The sequence below is a fragment of the Carcharhinus amblyrhynchos genome, chromosome 15 (genome assembly GCF_965287045.1).
Source record: "Carcharhinus amblyrhynchos chromosome 15, sCarAmb.v2.hapA, whole genome shotgun sequence".
Classification (NCBI taxonomy): Eukaryota; Metazoa; Chordata; class Chondrichthyes; order Carcharhiniformes; family Carcharhinidae; genus Carcharhinus; species Carcharhinus amblyrhynchos.
The window spans coordinates 31,549,678-31,573,970 of record NC_137338.1 but is presented as its reverse complement, the minus strand read 5'-3'; the positions used below and the strand labels follow the sequence as shown (position 1 = coordinate 31,573,970).

Sequence of the window (24,293 nt, the reverse complement as noted above, 5' to 3'; positions counted from 1 at the left end):
TTTTACACACCCATATGCCAAATGGCGAAGAATCCTGAAATTTAACAGAATTTCTCTGGTTCATCCCTTTAGAAAATAAAATTTTCAAGTTGCTGAGTAAGATTCGATGTTTTCGCATGCATTTTTAAAAAATAGATGAAACTGATTTGAACTGCATTAAATCAAATTGTTTTTCCTGTTACTTTTTTTAATAATGTTTTATTTCTCCATTTTTAGGAATGGCAGTGCCATTGGTCTGTCTGCCCCTCCAATCACTGCCCTGATTACCCCAGAGCCCGTCCGTCACTGCCGTATTCCTGACCTTCCAACAGATGGATGCCTTGTCTTTGAGCTTCTTTTTTTCATTTACCTGCTGATGGCCCTCCTTGTCCAATATATTAACATCTATAAAACAGTCTGGTGGTTTCCATACAATCACCCTGCTGCTTCTACCTCACTGGTGAGCATGTCTTTAATAAATTCCAAGCTTAAATTTGTAACTGACCGACTGACCATTTAGTTTGGTGTACAATCTGCATACAGGTAGACTGTGATGTGAGAGATTAACTAAGCAATCGGGTAAAGCCCTGTATGAAATTTTGAATTGTATAATTAATGTCATTTCAAGTATTGTAGGGATCATTTCTATAGTGTTTTCCCGCCTCTCAGCCTTTTGGCTAAGATCAAGTGTAGTATCGACATGCTGCACTTGGTTGAGGTCATTAGGTTACATTTCAGTTTCATTTGAAGCAATTTTTTTAAAGCGGCATCTCGGCCTTTTGGCTAAGATGCAAATTAGATCAAGCCTTGGAGGAGGAGCTACACCTACTCCAATCAGCTTGGATCATGTAGATCAAGCCCAAGACAGGAGGTGAGAGTCCTGTCTTGTCACCTTGGATCAGGAATGTCCCAACTTGTTGGGACCCTGAATTGGCTTTAGTTTGACTTGATTGGATTGGAGTAAAGTAAACCAAAAAAAAATTCACATCTCTTTTGGCTAAGGTGCAAATGAGATCAAGCCTTGGAGGAGGAACTATGCCTACTCCAATCAGCTTGGATCATGTAGATCAAGCCCAAGACAGGAGGTGAGAGCCCTGACTTGTAAGCTTGGATCGGGAATGTCTCAACTTGTTGACATTCTGAATTGGACTTGATCTGACCCAATTGGAATAAAAAGAAAAAAAAATTCACTTATTCTCGACCTTTTGGCTAAGATCACATGTAGTATCGACATGCTTACTTGGTTGAAACCATAAGGCTACATTGTGGCTTCATTTGAAGCAATTTTTGAAAGTGGCATCTCGGTCTTCTGGCTAAATTGCAAATGAGATCAAGCCTTGGAGGAGGAGCTGTGCCTACTCTAATCAGCATGGATCGTGTAGATCAAGTCCAGGACAGGAAGTGAGAGCCCTGTCTTGTCAGCTTGGATCGGGAATGTCTCACTTGAGACTTTGAATTGGACTTTGATTGAATTGAATTGGATATATAAACAAAAATTCGCTTCTGTTAGCAACAAAATGCTGTTACTGCTCTGAGTTATGTACATGTATGTGGAAATGCTGTCGTTGGACTGGGGTAAAACAAAGAAATCCCACAACACCAGCTTAAAGTCCAACAACTTTATTTGTAGCAAAAGCCGCAAGCTTTCGGAACAGGCTGTCCCTTCGTCAGGTGGCTGGGAGTTCTGATCACAAACAGGGCACAAAGACACAAACTCAATTTACATGCATAATGATTGGAATGTGAGTCTTTACAACTAATCAGTTCTTAAAGGTACAGACAATGAGTGGAGAGAATTTTTTAGCACAGGTTAAAGAGATGTGTATTGTTTCCAGACAGGAAAGTTAGTGAGATTTTGCAAGTCCAGTCAAGTTGTGGGGGTTACAGATAGTGTGACATGAACCCAAGATCCTGGTTGAGGCCGTTGCACGTGTGCGGAACTTGGCTATCAGTTTCTGCTCAGCGACTCTGCACTGTTGTGTGTCGTGAAGGCCGTCTTGGAGAACACTTACCCGAAGATCAGAGGCCGAATACCCATGACTGCTGAACCATTCCCCATGATGTGGACTTTCTGTTGTCAGACTTTTTACTGTGTGAACCATTCCCCAACAGGAAGAGAACAGTCTTGCCTGGTGATTGTTGAGCGGTGTTCATTCATCAGTTGTCGTATCGTCTGCATAGTCTCCCCAATGTATCAAGCCTCAGGCCATCCTTTCCTGCAGCGTATCAGGTAGACAACGTTGGCTGAGTTGCAAGAGAATGTACCGTGTACCTGGTGGACGGTGTTCTCACGTGAGATGATGGCATCTGTGTCGATGATCTGGCACATCTTATAGAACATAGAACACTACAGCACAAACAGGCCCTTCGGCCCACGAGTTGCGCCGATCACATCAACACCTACCAACCTACAGACCTATCTATAACCCTCAATCTCATTAAACCCCATATACTCATCCAGAAGTCTTTTAAAAGACCCCAGCGAGTTCGCCTCCACCACCACTGACGGCAGCCGATTCCATTCACTCACCACCCTCTGAGTGAAAAACTTACCCCTAACATCATTTCTGAACTTCCCTCCCTGCACCTTAAATCTGTGTCCTCTCGTAGCAACCATTTCAACCCGGGGAAATAGCCTCTGAGAGTCCACCCTATCTATTCCTCTCAACGTTTTGTAAACTTCTATCAGGTCGCCTCTCAACCTTCGTCTCTCCAGGGAAAAGAGTCCCAGCTCCCTCAACCTAACTTCATAAGGCATGCCTCCCAGTCCAGGCAACATCCTTGTAAATCTCCTCTGTACCCTCTCAATAGCTTCTACATCTTTCCTATAGTGAGGCGACCAGAACTGCGCACAATACTCTAAATGAGGCCTGACAAGGGTCTTATAAAGTTGCAGCATTACCTCCCGACTCCTAAACTCAATCCCTCGATTAATGAAGGCCAGTACACCGTACGCCTTCTTGACCACCTCCTCCACCTGTGAGGCCAATTTAAGAGTCCTGTGGACCCGGACCCCAAGATCCTTCTGCTCTTCAACACTACTCAGACTTCTGCCCTTGATAGTGTACTCGTTCATCCCGTTGATTCTGCCAAAATGGACGACTACACATTTATCCGTGTTGAAGTCCATCTGCCACTTCTCCGTCCTGCATCCTATCTATGTCCTGCTGCAACTTTTGCCATCCTTCCAGACCATCCACAACACCACCGACCTTAGTGTCATCAGCGAACTTACTTACCCATCCCTCCACTTCCTCATCCAGGTCATTTATGAAAATGACAAACAACAAGGGTCCCAGAACAGATCCTTGAGGCACTCCGCTGGTGACTGACCTCCATTCAGAAAAAGCCCCATCCACAACCACTCTCTGCCTTCTGCAGGCAAGCCAGTTCTGAATCCACAAGGCCAAAGGCCCTTGGATCCCATGCCCTCTCACCTTCTCAAGAAGTCTTGCATGGGTTGTGTAGGGTTGTGTAGTGTTATAGGGTTGTGTAGTGTCGTGGTCATTGTTCTCCTGAAGGCTGGGTAGTTTGCTGTGAACAATGGTCTGTTTGAGGTTGTGTGGTTGTTTGAAGGCAAGAAGTGGGGGTGTGGGGATGGCCTTGGCAAGATGTTCGTCTTCATCAATGAGATGTTGAAGACTCCGGAGACGATGTCGTAGCTCCTCCGCTCCAGGGAAGTACTGGACGATGAAGGGTACTCCGTCCACCATGTCCCGTGTTTGTCTTTTGAGGTGGTCGATGCAGTTTTTGGCTGTGGCGAGTCAGAACTGTCGATCAATGAGTCGAGTGCCATATCCTGTTCTTGTGAGGGCATCTTTCAGCGTCTGGAGGTGTCTGTTGCATCCTCCTCATCTGAGCAGATCCTATGTATACGGAGGGCTTGTCCGTAGGGGATGGCTTCTTTAATGTGTTTAAGGTGGAAGCTGGAGAAGTGGAGCATTGTGAAGTTATCCGTGGGCTTGTGGTACAGTGAGGTGCTGAGGTGACCATCCTTAATGGAGATATGCGTGTCCAAGAATGTAACCGATTCCGGAGAGTAGTCCATAGTGAGTCTGATGGTGGGATGGAACTTGTTGATGTCCTCATATAGTTGTTTCAGTGACTGTTCGCCGTGAGTCCAAAGGAAGAAAATGTCATCGATGTATCTAGTGTATAGCATTGGTTGAAGGTCCTGTGCAGTGAAGAAGTCTTGTTCAAACTGTGCATGAAGATGTTGGCATATTGGGGTGCAAATTTGGCGCACACAACAGCCAACAGACACCTCCAGTCGCTGAAAGATGCCCTCATAAGAACAGGATATGGCATTCGACTCATTGATTGACGGTCCCGACGCACCACAGCCAAAAATCGCACCGACCTCCTCAGAAGACAAACATGGGATATGGTGTGCAGAGTACTCTTCGTCGTCCAGTACTTCCCTGGAGTGGAGAAGCTATAACATCTTCTCAGATTCTTCAACATCTCATTGAAGACAAACATTTTGCCAAGGCCATTCCCACACCCCCACTTCTTGCCTTCAAACAACCGCACAACCTCAAACAGACCATTGTTTGCAGCAAACTACCCAGCCTTCAGGGGAACAGTGGCCACAACACCACACAACCCTGCCACCGCAACCTCTGTAAGACGTACCGGATCATCGACATGGATGCCATCATCTCACGTGAGAACACCATCCGCCAGGTACGCGGTACATACTCTTGCAACTCAGCCAACATTGCCTACCTGATATGCTGCAGGAAAGGATATCTCTAACAAATCAATCTGTGCTGATGTTTTTGTGTAATATCTTAACAAGTGATCATTTTGCTTAATATTTAACTTCTCTTTCTTAGAGCTTTCATCTGATTGATTATCACTTGGCAGCGTTTATTACTATAATGTTGGCCCGAAGACTGGTTTGGACCCTCGTTTCAGAGGTGAGTTTGTGTGGAATTTTTTGGCACCTGAAAATAGGCACCTTACGTTGGTGAACAGGCATGCCTGTCTTAGTAGAAGCTAGTACTAACTCAAAGCATGTTTCTAAAGAAAAGTATATAAATTGTAGTTAATTGGTGGCATAAATCAGAAGCTTTTTTCCCTCATATAGCTTAGAAGTTCTTCAGTATTTATGACCTGACCTTCGAGGGCAAGTATGGGTTTGCAACTAGTTTGTTTGTGATACGTCAAGTGTCATCAGTGGCCTGGAGTATCACGGATTTAATTTTCTGTGCTTCAGTGACCCTAGTATAATTCTAAAATTGAGCATCCTATTAACCATTATTTCAATATGTCAGCATGGTCTTGCATTGCAAATGATTCTTGCATCCCACTACCTATTTCTACCATTTTTTTGTTCCATGTTGATTCTTTGTAATTTTCATTGTTCATAATTTACATCATAAGACCATAAGAAATGGGAACAGGCATAGGCCATTCGAGTCTGCTCTGCCATTCAGCAAGATCATGGCTGATCCAACATTCCTCACGTCTACTTTACTGCCCTTTCACTCTAACCCTATACCCCCTCTGCTCAGGAATTCCAGAATCTATTTATCTCAGCCTTAAATATACACAGCCATGAAACTGTTACATATGCATAATGTGCCACAATTTTGATTGTGATTTTTCTCCTGTCTGTTGGCTGACTTCCAAGAAACGCGGCCATTGTGTAGATTTTGCAGCAGATTTTATGTAAAGACTGATTAGACTGCTTTTCTGCTAATTTGAATATAATTTTCAATTATTTAATTTACACACAATTCAAATCCAGAATCTTGTCAGTTACTGTAGTTTTTTATTGCAGGCATCTCAAACCAGTACAACCTCTATAGTGTGGTACGCTTTGTTGATAGTGGCTCGTTTGGTACTTCTCACGCTCTGTGGCTGGGTACTTTGCTGGACACTTGTCAATCTTTTTAGGAATCATTCTGTGCTAAATCTCCTTTTCCTCGGATATCCGTAAGTACTAAAATATTTTCTGTTGGCTAGTGAGAAAAGAGTGAATTTTATGTGCGATTTCTAAATGGTTTATGTAAATTCCATTTATAAAACTTCAAGCCGTTTTCCTAAAAATAAGTATCAAAGGTTACAATGAGTGGTTCACTTAATTGTGATCCTCTTGAAATTTAATCTTACATTGGGCACCAATCCTGAAGGCACTTTCTAACTGTTTGTAATGAAATTGACAGTTGATGAGGCTGTTTTCTTAAAAAAAAGATACTAAGCTTTAATAATAGAGGCATAAAAGTGCAAAAGTAGAAATGTTATTTTAAATATTTATAAACTCCTGGTAAGGCCTTAGCTGCAATATTGTGCCCAGAATTGGGCACTTGCTTTAGCAAGGATATAATGGCCGTACCAAGTGTTCAAAGGAGATTTACTAAATTTGGTAAAGTAGGGAGAAACTGTTTTCACTAGCGCAATCAACAACAAGAGGATAAATAGCACATTGACCACTGAGGCTGTGCTGCACTTGGCAAATGAACTATGAGTGGCAATGTGGGGAGTTGTGATGATTTTGTTATGTAGTGAATTATGATCAGGGATGCACTTCCCTGAAAGGGTATTTGGAGCCAATTCAATAATCACTTGGACTTGAAAAGGAATATTGTGCAAGGGTATGGGTAAAATACAAGGGAATGGGACAAATTAAATAGATTCAGGCATGTGGTGGGGAACTTCGGAGCCAGAGTCTCAGTGGGATTTGGCAGGCCTCGGCATTGGAGGGAGAGGGGAGATGCTGAACCTCAGGCCTCGGTGATAGAGAGAGAGGGGAGATGCTGAACTGGAGTGTCGGTCTGATACAGGTGCGAGGAGTCAGTCATAGTTGGGAATAAAATGTACTAAGTAAGTGAATAGTAGATTGAGTAGATGATCTGCTGTGTGAGTGAAAGGTATTTGGGGAGAGTGGGAAAGAGGGGATAGGGAGAAGGGCTGGTATATTGTTGTATGGGAGAGGGACTGGTTATAACCAGTCTGGGTTCTGTCACAGGAATATGGAGAGCTTGCATAAAACTTAAAAGCATGTAAAATATTTTTACAAGTTTCTTTAAAAACATAGAACATAGACTTTATATTTACAGGATGTATTGTGTGATATGCAATCTGTAATAATTATATACTGAATGTTACTATGCAGCTTTATTGCTGTTCTGTTTTCACTGGCACCTGGAGTCACCTTAATTTTCAGAGGGTTTTTTATGCCCATGTATGGATATGGGCTCTGCTGGCAAGGCCAAATATCTATCCTGAATTACCCTTGAGAAGGCAATGGTTAGTCAAAATGGAATCCCATTTAAAAATAGTTTGTAAAACCCTGCCATAATCCTTTTGCTTTTCTTCACATGTACGTAATCCAGTAAGGTCATATTGCGTTGTTATATGGACTTCATCCTGTATTAGAAACACTGACCGAATGAATGCTGAGTTCACCTTGGTGATATCCTGCAAATGCATTGGTACACAGCCTTGATGGTAATAGAGGGTTAAAAACAAGGAAAATTAATCCATTTAATAATTCCATCTATTTGAAATGGCTTAAAATAATTTGCATTTCACTACAGGTTATTGAAAAGTGCAATAATTACATAATATCTCGTCCCAGAACATTTTTAGTCCCTTTTGTTTATGGCCATTTCATCCCTGAAGAATCTAGAGGAAAGATGCTTGAAGGACTTCTTCAGATTCTTGAGACATGGGGACAGGTTAAGTAGTGCTGTGGAAGAGAGTTTCAACTAATTCATCAGGTTGTATTCCAAGGTCTAGCACTAAAGGATAGAAAGAAAGATGCACCGTGGACTGGAAGAGACAGCTGATGCTCGGAATCTAGAATTAAAAAACAGAAAATGCTGAAACCATTCAATATGGCAGAGCTGGGTGCCATCTGATTAAATGGGAGCGGGGGGTGATGTAACCAGACATAACTAAATGGGAAGAGAAGTAATTGCAGATGATTCTTTGGCTACAATTCCATTAGACTTTCCTGAATTTTTGTTCCATCACTTTACCTAGTGTTCTAAAGATTATTGTAATGCTTGTTGTGCTGTCCAGCTTTTGATAGCTAACTCAACAGAGCTGAGTTCAACATGGAACCTTTTACAGCTGCATGTCTCAGCTATTCACTGATTACCCGTACTAAATTCCAAAATGAGTTTTTTACACTTGAGACGCTGGGGTGAATTACTCAAGGTGGAACCTGCTGTCAAAGCTGTGAGAATGAACATTAATGAAACTGTGTGTGAGAGAGATGATAAACCAAATAAACCTTTCATAATCATAACTAGGATCAGGAGTAGATGATTTAGCCCCTTGAGCCTGCTCCTCCATTTAATACGATCATGGCTGATCTCATCTTGGCCTCAACTCCATTTACCTGCCCATTCACCATAGCCCTTCAAACTCTTATTAATTAATCTGTCACAGAATCCCTACAGTGCAGAAAGAACATTCAGCCCATCGAGTTTGTACTGGCTCTCCAAAAGAGTATCTAACACAGGCCCTATTTCCCCACCCTATCCATGTAACCCTCCACATTTCCCATGGCTAATCCACCTAACCTTCAAGTGGCAATTTAGTGCAGCCAATCCACCTAACTTGCACATCTTTGGACTGTGGGAGGAAACCAAGGCACCTGGAATAAACCAGCACAGACAAGGCAAAAATGTGGAAGCTCCACAATCACCTAAGGCTGGAATGTAACCCCAATCCCTGGATCTGTGAGGCAGCAGTGCTAACCACTGTGCCACCATGCTGCTGATGTCCCGCATCCACCATGGTTCAATGTAGTGAATTCCACAGACTCATGATCCTTTGAGAGAAGTAATTTCTCCTCATCTCTGTTTTAAATCTGCTACTCATCCTAAAATTATGACCCCTTGTTCTAGATTGTCCTGCAAGGGTGAACATCCTCTCCACTTCTACTTTGTCGATCCTGCTTATCATCTTGTGTACAATTAAATCTCCTCTTTTGTTTTAAACTCCAGGGAATATTAGCCTAAACTGCCCAGTCACTCTTTGTAAGTCAAACCCCTCATCTTTGGAATCAGTCTCATGAACCACCTCCAATCCCTCCTCAAGTAAGGGGACAAAACTACAATGATCCCCATTAGCTGGATATTTGTCCTTGTTTCTGCAAACAAAAATTTGAACCTGTTCATGCTGTGGCTTAGTTTATTTCCTCAGTAGAGGGGTGGAAGAAATTTAGACTAATTTAAAATCACTTTAAATGATTTTTTTTCCATTTCTTTATCCCTGTGTTCCTCCTGCACCACCCCTCTCCCCTCATCTTGACCACCTTCTATTGCTGAACTACATGCTAAGCCTCAGTAACAAATCTGATTTAGACAAGATCTGTTTTAAATAATGGCCGTGGAGCTTGTTGCTTTTGTATTAAATCTAGCACATGGAACAGTGGCTTAGAAGGACCAAAGGAAAGAAAAATCTATGGGGATATGCAAGCAAAGTACTTCCTTCCTAATGCAAATGCAAAATATTACTAGTTTTTACAAATTTCTTGTTACATGGTCTGTACTTCTTAACATAGAAACATAGAAGATAGGAGCAGGAGGAGGCCATTTGGCCCTTCATGCCTACTCCACCATTCATTACAATCATGGCTGATCATTCAACTCAATAGCCTAATCCTACTTTTTCCCTATAACCGTTGATCCTATTAGCCCTAAGTGTTGTATCCAGCCACCACCTTGAATACAGTCAATGTTTTGGCATTAACTATTTCCTGTAGTAATGAATTCCACAGGCTCACCACTCTTTGGGTAAAGAAATGTCTCCTCATCTCCGTCCTAAATGGTCTACCCTGAAGCTTGAGTGTGATCCCTGGTTCTGGATTGCCCCACCATTGGGAATATCCTTCCTGCATCTACCCTGTCTAGTCCTGTTAGAAAATTTTCCAAGAGATTCCACATCTCTCCCCCACTCCTCCTCCTCTTCACCCCCCACCCCCCCCTCATCTGAACTCCAGCGAAAACAATCCTAACCTAGTCGCTCTCAACTCATACGTCAGTCTCGCCATCCCCGGAATCAGCCTGGTAAACCTTTGCTGCACTCCCTCGAGAGCAAGACTGTCCTCCTTCAGAAAAGGAGACCAAAACTGCACACCATGCTCTCTAGGTGTGGCCTCACCAAGGCCCTGTATAATTGCAACAACATATTCTTGTTCCTGTACTCAACCTCTTGCAATGAAAGCCGACATACCATTTGCCGCCATTACTGCCTGCTGCACCTGCATGCTTACTTTCAGTGACTGGTGGACAAGGATATCCAGATCCCACTGCACACTCCCCTCTCCCAATTTACAGTCATTCAGTCAGTAATCTGCCTGTTGTTTTTGCTTCCAAAGCGAATAGCCTTACATTTACCCAAATTATACTGCATCTACCATTGATTTGCCCACTCATCCAACCTGTCCAGATCATTTTGAAGAATCTCTGTATCCTTGTCACAGCTCACCTTCCCACCCAACTTTGTATCATCTACAAACTTTGAGATGTTACATTTTGTGCCCTCATCCAAATCATTAATGTATATTGTGAATAGCTGGGGTCCCAGCACTGATCCCTGTGGTGCCCCACTAGTTACTGCCTGCCGATTTGAAAAGCACCCATTAATTCCTACTCTGTTTCATGTCTGCCAACCAGTTTCCTACCATCTCAATGCACTTCCCCCAATCCTATGTGCCTTAATATTGCACGATAACTTCTAATACAGGACTTTGTCAAACGCTTTCTGAAAGTCAAATATACCGCATTGACTGGCTCCACCATGTTGACTCTACTCGTTGCATCTTCAAAGAATTCAGATTGGTCAAGCATGATTTCCCTTTATAAATCCATGCTAACCCTGTCTGATCGTGCCACTGCTTTCTAAATGCTGTGCTATAAAGTCCTTGATAATGGTTTCAAGAATTTTCCTCACTACTGATGTTAAGCTTCTTTGGGCAAGAGTGTGTCATCTCCACACCCACCCCCCAAACAGATCCTTTCTCATTCAATTTTTCTGCCCTCTTCACCCATTCCAATCCCTCTCCTTCCAAACTTTCTGCTCTTTGCTCCCTCAAGTCTAACCCTGACATTGTCATCAAACCTGCCGACAAAGGGGGTGCTGTTCTCATCTGGTCTATTGATCTCTACCTCACAGAGGCTGAGCGCCAGCTCTCAGATAATCCCTCCTACCTCCCCTTGGACCATGAGCACACAACTGAATATCAAGCCATTATCCCCAACATCATCACCGACCTCTTCCGCTGGATGCCTCCCCCCCACAGTTTTCAACCTCCTAATCTCCCAACCCCGGGCAGCCCACTTGTACCTACTTCCCAAAATCCACAAAACAGACTGTGCTAGTAGGCCCATTGTGTCAGCCTGCTCCTGCCTCACTGAACTTATTTCCTCTTACCTTGCCTCCATCCTCACTCCTTTGGTTCATTCCTCCCCACCTCCATCTGGGATTCCTCTGTTGTCCTACATCATATTGACAGCTTCCAGTTCGCAGGCCCCAACCGCCGCCTACTCAACATGGATGTGCAATCTCTCTGTACCTCCATTCCACATCAGAACAGCCTGAGAGCTCTTCGCTTCTTTCTTGAAAAGAGGCCTGAACAATTCTCATCCACCACCACTCTCCTCCACCTGGCTGAACTTGTTCTATCTCTCAGCAACTCCTCGTTTAACTGTTCCCACTTTGTCCAAAGTAGAAGAGTAGCAATGAGTACCCACATGATTCCTAGTTAGGCTTGTCTTTTATGGGATATGTGGAACATTCCTTGTTCCAGGTCTACCTAGGTCCCCTCCCTCAACTCCTTTACTGGTACTACCAATACATCCACTATTTCTAGAGCCACTTAAGTACTCTGGGATGTCGTTTATCAGGCCCTGTGGATTGATCTGCCTTCACTGCCATCAATTTTTCCAGCACCATTTCTGTACTAATGTTGATCTCCCTCAGTAGTTCTCTCTCTAAATCTTGCGTTCGCCAACGTTTCTGACATCTGATTTTTGTCTTTTATGAAGACAGAACCAAAGTGTGTATTTAGTTGCTTGGCCATTTCTTTGTTTAGGTATTAGAACTTAACGTTTTGTGTCCAACGATGCTTGGTGATGTTTGGTTGCTTCAAACCGTTTTTGGATACCAATCCAAAACAGCAGCTGTTAAATATTATTGGCTGAGTGAACAGCAATAAAACTCTGAAATTAAAATGTAATGAGGCAAGTCAGTAGTTAACACTTAAAAATGTATATGTTGCTGTTGCAATGCTGCAAGTTGTGCTTAGTACAGGCTCTGAATAATGCATAACAACAAGTGCACTATGGGTTGACTAAATTAAATGTGTTAATTTCTTTTCAATTTACAGATGGCTACATTTTAACAGGATTGCTGTTACAGTTTTAATTTCAGTCACTGATACTGGTTTGTTCATTTCCCTTTTTCAGATTTGGTGTTTATGTGCCACTGTGTTGTTTCCACCAGGAAAATCGGACTCAACCATTACCAGCTGAATGTGGCTTCCTGTTAAATGACCAGCTGGAAACAGCCATGGTCAGGCCAAAGGACTTCTTCACACTCCTCCGAGAATCATTCAGAGAACAGTTTAATAACCCAACATCCATTCCTGCTCACACCTGCCCTCTTTCCCCAGACCTTATTCGAAATGAGGTTGAATGTCTGAAAGCAGATTTTAATAAAAGGATAAAAGAGGTTCTCTTCAATTCCCTATTTAGTGCCTACTATGTAGCTTTTTTGCCTCTTTGTTTTGTTAAGGTGAGTTTATCCAGGTTTTCTCCAACACATGTTTTTTCTATATTGCTACACCTGCTGAAGTAGGCAGAACAGATGTTCCATATTATCTACTGTAAATCAAATTTGAGAGAAGCTGAATGGTACTGTGTTCCATAGTATTGCCCTGTCTGTGCAGGGTTTCATTTGTGACGAATGGATAGATAGAAAATTCTTTCTGGCCCATTTTTAAACAGTCAACACAGAAAGTTAGCTTTATTTAATATCTTGGCAATTTTAATGGATTCTGCTTGCGCATGAAAATTCATAAATGTGGATCTCATCATTCTAATAGGATTCCAGGTTCCTTTATCAATCAAAATTCTGTCTTTCCACCTGCATATAGGTAATTGTAATAGTTATGCAAACGTAAAATTTTTAAATGAGCTACTAAAAAAGTTTGCACTTCAAAATTTAATTTTTATGCCAACCAATCCAAATCAAAGCTGGAATTATAAAGTGCTTGTAATCCCTAACAGTTTTCTTTGGTAAGTTCCAGTAGAGCAAAACGAAAAAATAATTTCATCCTATGTTTCTATGAATTGCATTAGTCATCTCGTTCAATACCTTAGGGTACCCCAAAAGTTCTTTACAACCAATGGAGTACTTTCGGTGTATGGTCATTTGTATAGAAATGTGGCAGCCAATTTGTGTACAACAGGGTTCCACATACAGCAATGTGAGATTGAATACACTTTTGTTGGTTGGGGGATAAATAGTAGCAAGGACGCCAAACTAAGTAATTGCAAAGATACCAGGAAAAACTCCCGCGCTGTTCATCAAAATCATTTGCTTTGTGACCATGTCACACAAGTCATTCAGAATGTAACTAGCTAAACAGAAATGTTAAATGTTTGCTAGGCGGGTGTTTTGTGTTCAAAATATTTACACTGGTTATTTCCACTTTGGACTAAATTTCTGAAGCCTTTTACATAATTCTACATTTGAAACTCTGCAAAGCTGTTTTTATGCTTAAAACAGAAGTAACCAGCAAGGAAGCTTAGAAATAATGCTTGTAGAATGTGCTATCTTTAACAGTGACAGAAATATCGAAGCGAAACAACACCTTGCTTAAAGGACAGAGACACCCAAAGGTAGCCAACTTGGACTTCAGAAAGCGAGCAAACAGAATCTCTCTAATTAGTTGCAGTTTCTTCTTTTTTATACATAGATACCAGTCAAATAGGTTGTGAAAATGTACGATAGTGGAACAAGTATGTCCACTGTTTTTGATATCCAGCTGCCTTCCTTAATTTATGAAAGTGTGGATAATATATTATCACATTGATTCATTGGAATACTAAAGACAGCTTTTGTCTTTAAATTTCTTATTTTCTCTCCATCTTCTGAAGGTAGGAACCTAGTTTGCAGTATAATTCCATGAACTATGATAGTCTTTTGGTATTTACACATTCTTACGTAAGGTTTGCCAACAAGTGATAAGTTAGTTGACTAGTGTGTACAATTTTCATTTCCTTCCCTCAAGGAAGGGTAGACTCCCTCTAGAGGAGTGCAACAGATGTTCACCCTACTACTTCCTGGAATAGGGAATTGGCCTCTGAAAAGTTTTGAAGAATGAAAGGTGACCTAATTGAACTATCAGGCCTGGCTTGCCATGTCCTTCCAATTATAGATAATGGTTTAACTTTAAAATGGAGTGCATGGGAGTGAGTACACAACATAGTGTGTCTGCCTTGCAGCAAATCGGAGTTTTCTCATTCTCTCTCATCACTTCACCGTTTGGACTTTACCCACTAATTCTCTTTTAATCTTTTTGCTCTGATTGTTGTACCCTTGCTGAACAATTGTTTATTCCTTAAAATCCAACTTTTTTTTTGCAATTGAGTTGTTTTGTGAAATCTTATAATTATGAAATTTTCTCATCAGCCCCTTGAAGGGGGAAATATACAAATTTGGCCCCGAGTGAAAAGGTTAGACAGTTCTGAGCCCAGAGAATGTCTCACCTGAAGGGAGTTTAAAGTTATAGAGTCAGAGTTTCAGAATAAAAGCATAGTCATTGGGACTGAAATTTCTCCATAAAAGGGTTGTGAACCTTTTGGCATCCTGTACCTCTTGAGAATTTTCAAGACTGAGGTCGATAGCTTGTTAGAAACTAAGGGAATTAAGTGGTATAGAGAGAGTACAAGAAGATAGAGTCTAGAGTCTTAGAAAACCAGTCATGATCTTATTGAATGACCAAGCAGGGTGGAAAGGCCAAATGGCCTATTGCTCCAATTTCTTATGTTCTTGACTTCTAAACTTGAACCAGATCCTGGCTAGGCATTAGCCATACAGTCTAAGTAGGGCGAAGCTGTGATATTTGAACATCTGCAATAAATTGTAATTTTTTTTTTTGGAAATTGCAAGTTGCACTTTTTTTTTGAAAAACCTTTTGTTTAAACAAGTAGCTTACAATGTTAACCACCTTACTTTTTCAAGTTTCTGCAGTCAAGTGATTTGGGGAGGTTTTAAAATGACAGGAAGACTTCTGCTGTACCAGAAGTTTATATCAAAATTGAAAATGGGCTTTCATTTTTTTTAAGATCAGTTTCTTCTTCTTTCCTCTCCCAAAAGCAGTAGGTGCAGCAGCAAAAATGACAGCAGCCCCACTACCTCATCTGTAGCTAGAGAGGCCAACACAACTGAACTCACTGTTGTAATGACTTTTTGCCAGCAGTAATCCTGAGTAAGAATCTTGGCTGATGTTTGTTTTTGCCACGATGTTGTCCTCCTCCACATTGTAAATAACAAGCTGCTGTAAATGTTTAAAACTGCCCAGAGGAAGTTTGCTAACTCAGTGGAGCTCAAGAATCAAACCAGGAACTGCCTGCTCTACATGGTAGAATAGCATATTCATTGAGTAGATAAATTCACTCATATTTTCCTTTGCAAATTTGTTCTGTTTGGTGTACTGTGGAAAAGGAACTGTACACAAATGGGTTTGATGTTTGTCAAATCACTTGCAGTAAGCAGCAGTTTTCTGAACTGGCTAAACCTCCAAATTTGCTGTGTATAACTTTCAGTGCAGAAAGATTTGTTACTGTACGCATTGTTAAAATTAATACATGATCACATTCTAGTTATTCAGCTTTCTAAATCATGGTTTTTCTCAAACTTTGCAACTGTGTTCTACTAAGTAGCTGCCAGTTGTGAAGCTTTGCCTCAACATCTAGCTGTTCAGAGTTGTTCTTGAAGCACTGTTTGTTCAAATTACTATTTGTTTTCTGTCTCTTGCAGAGTACACAGTATTATGACATGCGGTGGTCCTGTGAGCATCTCATAATGGTTTGGGTTAATGCCTTTGTGATGTTGATGAGCCAGCTACTGCCACCTAGATATTGTGACTTACTCCATAAGTCAGCTGCTCACCTGGGGAAATGGCAGAAGATGGAACATGGTTCTTACAGTAACACGCCACAACACATGCAAGTTACTTTCATTCAGTTCCACTTGGCTAAAGTATTTTGCACCAATTGAAAATATTAAACTTGCCAGAAAATGCTGCCTTGATTTAAGGTTGGCAGATGTATGGACTACTGACGCAAAACCAATGTCAGTGGTATCATACTACTTTAAAATTAACTTCTAGTCAAGTCTGTCTGCATGAGTTTGAATAGTAAGTTTATAGACACATTTAACTTTTTAAGGATCACTGAGACACAGTGGATATTGTAACTTGTTTGTTTATGTTGGTCTTCATATTAATATGTAAAAAGCATGGCAACGCCCATATTACTGCAGTTTGAACAGAAAACTGAACTCTTATTGTGTACAATACATTACATATAAAGACGTTTTAAATACTGGTTCTTTTCATTATTGTAGTCAATTTACTGGTTCAAATTGATTACATTTTCTATTTGGAGGGAGGGCAGCAGAAAGTAACATGGCAAGTTCTTTTTTAATATGTCTGAAGTTAATTAGCCAAATAAGGTCTCATTCCATTTGTCTGAAGGACTTTAGGAATAATTAGCTGGAAATGGGGACTGCAATGCACGGCATCGTGGGGCTGGGGCGGAGCAGGGTTTGAAACGCGTATACTTTAATGCGAGGAGTATTCGCAATAAAGTGGATGAACTTGCAGCGTGGATCAGTACCTGGGACTTTGATGTTGTGGCCATTTCAGAGACATGGATAGAGCAGGGTCAGGAATGGTTGTTGCAGGTCCCGGGGTTCAAATGCTTTAGTCGGAGTAGAGAAGGAGGTAGAAGGGGGGGAGGGGTAGCATTATTGGTCAAGGACTGTATCACAGTGTCAGCGAGGAAGTTTGATGAGGACTTGTCTGTTGAGGTAGTATGGGCGGAGATTAGAAATAGGAGAGGAGAGGTCACCCTGTTGGGAGTCTTTTATAGACCTCCTAAAAGTTCTAGAGAGGTTGAGGAAAGGATTGCGGAGACGATCCTAGTTAGGAGTGAAAGTAATAGGGTAATTGTTATGGGGGACTTTAACTACTAATATTGATTGGAATTGCTATAGCTCTAGCTCGTTAGAGGGGTCAGTTTTTGTACAAAGCGTGCAGGAGGGTTTTTTGAGTCAGTATGTAGATAAGCCAACTAGAAGTGAGGCTATATTGGATTTGGTGCTGGGAAATGAGCCAGACCAGGTGCTAGACTTGGAAGTTGGGGTGCATTTTGGTGATAGTGACCACAATTTGGTTACGTTCACCTTAGTGATGGAAAGGGATAGGCATGAACCTCAGGCCAGTAGTTTTAGCTGGGGGAAGGGTAATTATGAGGCCATTAGGAGAGAATTAGGAAGCATAGGTTGGACTAGGAGATTACAGGGACTGGGAACGTCTGAAATGTGGAGTTTTTTCAAGGAGCAGCTACTGCGAGTCTGTGATAGGTATGTCCCTGTCAGGCAGGGAGGAATTGGTAGGGCTAGGGAACCGTGGTGCACTAAAAAAGTTGATTCGTTGGTTAAAAAGAAAAAGGAGGCTTATGTTCGGATGAGACTTGAGGGCTCGGGTAGTGCACTAGAAAACTTTAGATTGGCTAGGAGGGAGTTGAAGAGTGAGTTAAGAAGGGCTAAAAGAGGACATGAGAAGACTTTGGCTGATAGGATTAAGGAGAATCCTAAGGCGTTCTATAGGTATGTCAAGAACAGAAGGTTGGTTAGGGCAAGATTAGGGCCAGTTATAGACAGCAGAGGGAAGTTATGTGTGGAACCGGAAGAGATTGGAGAGGCATTGAACCAATATTTCTCTTCGGTGTTCACGCAGGGGGACAAGAATATAGCTGAGGAGGACACTGGGTTGCAGGGGAGTAGAATAGACAGTATTACAGTTGATAAGGAGGATGTGCTGGATATTCTTGAGGGATTGAAGATAGATAAGTCCCCTGGTCCGGATGGGATTTACCCTAGGACTCTCTGGGAGGCAAGAGAAGTGATTGCAGAGCCTCTGGCTCTGATCTTCAGGTCGTCGTTGGCCTCTGGTATAGTACCGGAAGATTGGAGGTTAGCGAATGTTGTCCCATTGTTTAAGAAGGGGAACAGAGACTTCCCCGGGAATTATAGACCGGTGAGTCTCACTTCTGTTGTGGGCAAGGTTTTAGAAAAAATTATTAGGGATAGGATTTATAGTTATTTGGAGAGTAATGAATTGATTGGAGATAGTCAGCGTGGTTTTGTAGCGGGTAGGTCGTGCCTTACTAACCTTATTGAGTTTTTTGAAAAAGTGACCAAAGAGGTGGATGGGGATAAGGCAGTTGACGTGGTATATATGGATTTTAGTAAGGCGTTTGATAAGGTTCACCATGGTAGGCTTCTGCAGAAAATGCAGATGTATGGGATTGAGGGTAATCTAGGAAATTGGATCAGGAATTGGCTAGCCGATAGGAGACAGAGGGTGGTGGTTGATGGTAAATATTCGTCATGGAGTTCGGTTACGAGTGGTGTGCCTCAGGGATCTGTTTTGGGGCCACTGCTGTTTGTAATTTTTATTAATGATCTGGATGAGGGTATAGTTGGGTGGATTAGTAAATTTGCTGATGACACCAAAGTCGGAGGTGTGGTAGATTGTGAGGAAGGGTGTCATAGTTTGCAGGAAGACTTGGACAGGTTGCGGAGCTGGGCCAAGAGGTGGCGGATGGAGTTTAATGCGGAGAAGTGTGAGGTAATTCACTTTGGTAGGAATAACAGATGTGTTGAGTATAGGGCTAACGGGAGGACTTTGAATAGTGTGGATGAACAGAGGGATCTAGGTGTATGTGTACATAGATCCCTGAAAGTTGGGAATCAAGTAGATAGGGTTGTTAAGAAGGTATACGGTGTCTTGGCGTTTATTGGTAGGGGGATTGAATTTAGGAGTCACAGCGTCATGTTGCAACTGTACACAACTCTGGTGCGACCACACTTGGAGTACTGTGTGCAGTTCTGGTCCCCACATTACAGGAAGGATGTGGAGGCTTTGGAGAGGGTGCAGAGGAGGTTTACCAGGATGTTGCCTGGTATGGAGGGGAGGTCCTATGAGGAGAGACTGAGGGATTTGGGTTGTTTTTGCTGGAAAGAAGGCGGCTAAGAGGGGATCTTATTGAAACATATAAGATGATTAGAGGTTTAGATAGGGTGGACAGTGATAGCCTTTTTCCTCGGATGGAGAAAGCTAGCACGAGGGGGCATGGCTTTAAATTAAGGGGAGGTAGTTATAGGATGGATGTCAGGGGTAGGTTCTTTACCCAGAGGGTGGTGAGGGATTGGAATGCCCTGCCTGCTGCGGTTGTAAATGCACCTAGTTTGGGGGCGTTTAAGAGATCCGTGGATAGGTTTATGGACAAAAAGGGATTGGCTTAGGTTAGTGGGTCATTGTTTTTTAACTGGTCGGCGCAACATCGTGGGCCGAAGGGCCTGTTCTGCGCTGTAATGTTCTATGTTCTATCTATCAAATAACCTGAAAATAATATTTGTGGTGATAGAAATGGATGACTTTTTATTGGGTTCCATGTCACATAAAAAGTGGATGTAATGTCAGGGAAGGAAAAGAAGAGATCTGAGACACAGTTCTTTCAAAGCAATTTGCCTGAAATGGGTCAACCAATGCTAAATATCGTAAATTATGCTGAGTACAAATCAAACTTTTGCATTGGATGGTGGCCTTGAAGACACAAATGACTACCTCATATTATATTAATCATCATGACGCGTTTCCACTCATTGTGCCCATATATAGGATTTTGAGGAGGCTCTGAAAGTTAAGCTGTCATTTTTAGATGAAAGGACACTAATTTACAATGCTTTTGACTTAAATTTACTTAAGCTGACTAATTGACACCAATATACCGGGTAAATGATTAAGTGTAGTTTTTGTTTAAAGTTATTTTTATTTAAAATTGGGCTACTATACACTGATTAATATGATTTTGGTGATGAAACCACTTTTAACAGTGTTAATCAGACTACATTAAGTTACCCCGCTTCAGTGCATCAAGAATTTCCTTTTTTGAAAACATTTACTTATGTTCTAAAATGTTGCCCAATTGTGCTGGCTTGTAGCAGATTTTACATTCACCAATATGCAACGAGTGTGCAGAAACTTGAGAGTGAAGAAACTTGTCACTAACAATTTGTGCCTCAGATCACCAATTGCACTCAAGTGGCAACTCCAGGGCATTATGTTACATATTATATAAACCATTTAATTTTCCCTTTAGATGGTCTGAAACAACAATTTGGCCACAGGGTGTGCTGGTACGACACAATCGATGCCTTTATAAAGCTGTAGGACCTTATAATGTAGCAGTGCCTTCTGACGTTTCACATGCCAGATTTTATGTAAGTAGTTGTCGCTGCTTTGAAGCCGTTCTTTAATTTTTACCAATATGTATTTTCAGGGTTACACCGCAATGAAAGGCGAAAGATGCATTATGTTTGCGATTAAGTGCTGCTAAAATGCATTATCATCCAGTCCCAAGGTCTAACTGATTAACGTGGATTTTAATTCTCCCCTCTTTTCTGTGTTCCGATATTTGTTACCAGAGGCTTGTAGCTTGAGGGGGCTCCTCCACATCAAGTATTACAGACCAAGAGTCTCTCTCACTCTTACCACCTGCCTTTGGTGTGTTGGAAGGATTTTGCAGGTTGAAACTCAACCTGTTTGCCCATATTATGAACACATCTTCCTTGGTCACCAAATTCTTGGGTGGCACTTGAACCTGGAGCTTCTGGCTCAGAGAGACACAGAGCAGATGAATCCATTGCACCACAAGACCTCCTGGACATGGGACAAGTGGATATATTGCCATTGCTTTATTTTCACTAGAATTTCCAACTTAATGCCATTGTGGAAGTATCATAACCACAAAGAAAGTATTGATTCAAGAAGAAGGCACATCACTATCACCATCCGATGGCAACTAGAAATAGATAATAAATGGTTGCCTTGCTCATTTGACCCAAAATCGGGTCTCATGCTTGATCAAATTAATACCATTATGTATGTTAATAAAGTAGCAATCCAGAGATCTGAACTAATGATCTAAGTTCAAATCCCACCATAGGGGAATTTAAATTCAGTAGATAAAGAAGCCTTGAATAAAATGTGGCAACAGTAGTGGTGACCATGAACTACTGGATTGTTGTTCCTCTAGTTCACGATGTCATTTAGGGAAGGAAATCGGTTCTTACCTGGCCTGGCCTGTAGATCATCAACAATGTGATTGAATCATAACTGCTTTCTAAAATAACCTAGCAAAAGCTTAGTTAAAAGCAATTAAGTATTTGTAATAAATGCCTGTTTTGTTAGTAACACCCTCATTGCCTGAATCAATTCTTTAAATATTGAATTCTGGTTGAGTGACTGGCTTTTGTTGCACACTTACAAATTGACTTGTGCACTTGTATTGCCTGGAGCTTTTTTCTCCCAGCCTACATTATATCACATTGTTTTTCTGACATCTCTACATTAGATCGATGTAATGCAGATTGATTATTTTCCTTATTTTGTTTTTTTTTCAGTTTTTGTTCCATAAGCCATTACGGATCCTGAATCTCCTCATCCTGATAGAAGGCAGCGTAGTGCTGTATCAACTATATTCTCTGCTTCGGTCAGAAAAATGGAACCATATACTTTCCTTGGCTTTGATACTGTTTTGTAATTACTATGTCTTATTTAAACTTCTAAGGGACCGGATTGTGCTGGGCAAAGCATATGCTTATCCTCTGGGTACCATTGGACTAAAATCTCACTAGTCTAACACGAAAAGAGGGAGTGGGGAAAGGATTTAAAGAAATTATTTTGATACGGTTTCTATTTTTCATGCAGTGTTTAAATATTTAAAATATTTTATATTTTGTATACTTGGATATTTTGAAAAGCTACTGTTCTTTGCATAAGCGAGTTGTATTTTTCATCTACTTAGCACTTCACAAGCTAAGTGTGCGCTTTGCTCCATATGACAAGTGCCATTTATAATCGCAATAATCAACACATGTAGTATTGATCAGAGGAATAAAGAATGAAATGAGAAGTTTAGTTTTCTTTGCTTTATGTTGTCACCTTGAATGAAGAGGTTTTTAGACCATTGATGTCTAAACAATTAGATGAATGGAACTGTTGTGTTCATAGTAAATGGTCACATTTACTGATAATTGTTCAAATGCGTGAACTTGTTTTAATAAATGGGGGTTTACAAGAAGCTGTCTGTGAATAAAGCCCATTCTTCAATTATGATATTGTTTACATGATCTCACCTCTTCAAAAGAAAATCTTCAATAAAAAAAGAACATTCCTAATTTGATTTTTTAATCTATTTATTTATTAGATTTAATTTGCTGGGCTTTATGTATATAAATTAAGGTGAACAAGAGTGCTTGCATTTATATTTATAGGAAGCTATCAGCTCTGAATATGGTGGCTGAAGTTTCTTAGTAACTGGAACAGAGCAAGAAAGAAGTTGTAAGTCTTGCTACAGACATGGTTTTTACTGGAACCATCTTCAAGTCAACACAGGGCACTTATTCAACTTTAGATTATTTAGTCAAAAAACATCATTAGTAACTCCCAAAGGTAGCATCTATTTACATAGAAACATAGACATTAGAAGCAGGAGTAGGACATTCAGCCCTTCAAGGTTGCTCCACCATTCATTTTGATCATGGCTGATCATGTTCAATATCCTGATCCTGCCTTCCCCTGCCCCCCATCCCATATCCCTTGAACCTTTAGCCCCAGGAGCTTTATCTTATTTCTTCTTGAAATCAGACAATGTTTTGGCCTCAACTACTTTTTGTAATAGTGAATTCTCTCTAGGTGACGAAATTTGACCTCGTCTCCCTTATCCTCAAACTATTACCCCTTATTCTGGACTCCCCCACCATTGGGAACATTATTTCTGATTTAACCCTGTTAGAAACTTACAAAATTCTATGATATTTCCCCCCCCACCCCAACCCTGCCATTCTTTTAAACTCCAATGAATATAACCAATTTGGCCTCGCCTCATATGACAGACCTGCCGTCTAAGGGATCAGCCTGGCAAACCTTCACAGTACTCCCTCTATAACAAGGACATTGTTCCTCAGATAAGGACACCAAAACTGCACACGATATTCCAGGTGTGGCCTCATCAACACCCTATACAACTGCAGCAAAACATCCATATCCATATACTCAAGTCCTCTCACTATGAAGGCTAACATACCATTTGTCTTCTTTACTGCCTGCTGTACCTGCGTGCTTTTTTCAGCAACTGATGCACAAGTATTCCAATTTCTCATTGAGTATCCATCTCTCTCAATTTACACCCATTTGAGTAATGATCTGTTTTCATATTATTGCTACCAAAGTGGATAACCTCACATTTATCCACATTATATATACTGCAGCTGCCCACACACAGGCTGTCCAAATCATGCTGAAGCATCTATGTATCCTCCTCACCCTCCCACCCAACTTTGTATCATCTAAAATTTGGAGATAATACATTCAGTTCCCTCTTCCAAATCATTAAATGTGAACAGTTGGGGTCCGAGCACAGATCCCTGCAGAACCCTAATAGTCACTGCCTGCCAATCAGAAAAAGACCCTTTTATGTCAACTCTTTGCTTCCTATCTGCTAACCAGCTTTCTATTCATTTCAAGACATTACATGTTCACTAAGGAGAGGGGCCATGATTTTGAGGATGAGCATCTGATACAGGCTGATAGGATGGAGGAGGTAGATGTTCTAAGGGAAGATGTATTAGCAATTTTGAAAAATCTGAGGGTCATTAAGTCCCCTGGGCTAGATGGGATACATCCTAGGATACTTTGGGAGACAAGGGATGAGATTGCAGAAGCTTTAGTTTTGATCTTTGGGTCCTCACTGTCCACAAGGATTGTGCCAGAGGACTGGAGAGTGGCGAATGTTGTTCCTCTCTTCAAGAAAGGAAATAGGAATGACCCTGGTAATTATAAGCCAGTTATTCTTACATCGGTTGTCGGTAAGTTAATGGAAAGGGTCCTGAGGGATAGGATTGGATGCACTTGGAAAAATGCAACTTAATCCAGGATAGTCAGCATTGTTTCGTGAGGGGTAAGTCATGCCTCACAAATTTGATTGAAT

The 24,293-nt window shown here is 41.3% G+C and overlaps 1 protein-coding gene and 1 non-coding gene across 3 annotated transcripts in view; both read left to right on the top strand.

Moving 5' to 3' along the window:
* The window catches only part of tmem39a (transmembrane protein 39A), a 72,580-nt gene extending 50,117 nt beyond the window's left edge, over positions 1 to 22,463 (top strand). For both annotated transcript variants that reach the window (XM_080203741.1, XM_080203740.1), the window contains 7 exons: positions 217 to 439; positions 4,818 to 4,901; positions 5,768 to 5,922; positions 12,411 to 12,738; positions 15,991 to 16,178; positions 20,403 to 20,523; positions 21,706 to 22,463. In XM_080203741.1, the coding sequence (XP_080059867.1) occupies positions 217 to 439; positions 4,818 to 4,901; positions 5,768 to 5,922; positions 12,411 to 12,738; positions 15,991 to 16,178; positions 20,403 to 20,523; positions 21,706 to 21,939 (1,333 nt within the window). In that variant the 3' untranslated portion in view covers positions 21,940 to 22,463. The remainder of the gene's footprint in view (positions 1 to 216; positions 440 to 4,817; positions 4,902 to 5,767; positions 5,923 to 12,410; positions 12,739 to 15,990; positions 16,179 to 20,402; positions 20,524 to 21,705) is intronic.
* LOC145353569 (U2 spliceosomal RNA) lies at positions 637 to 829 on the top strand. The gene has a single exon (XR_013888740.1). It is a non-coding gene; the product is annotated as a U2 spliceosomal RNA (small nuclear RNA).
* Positions 22,464 to 24,293: the final 1,830 nt, after the last annotated feature.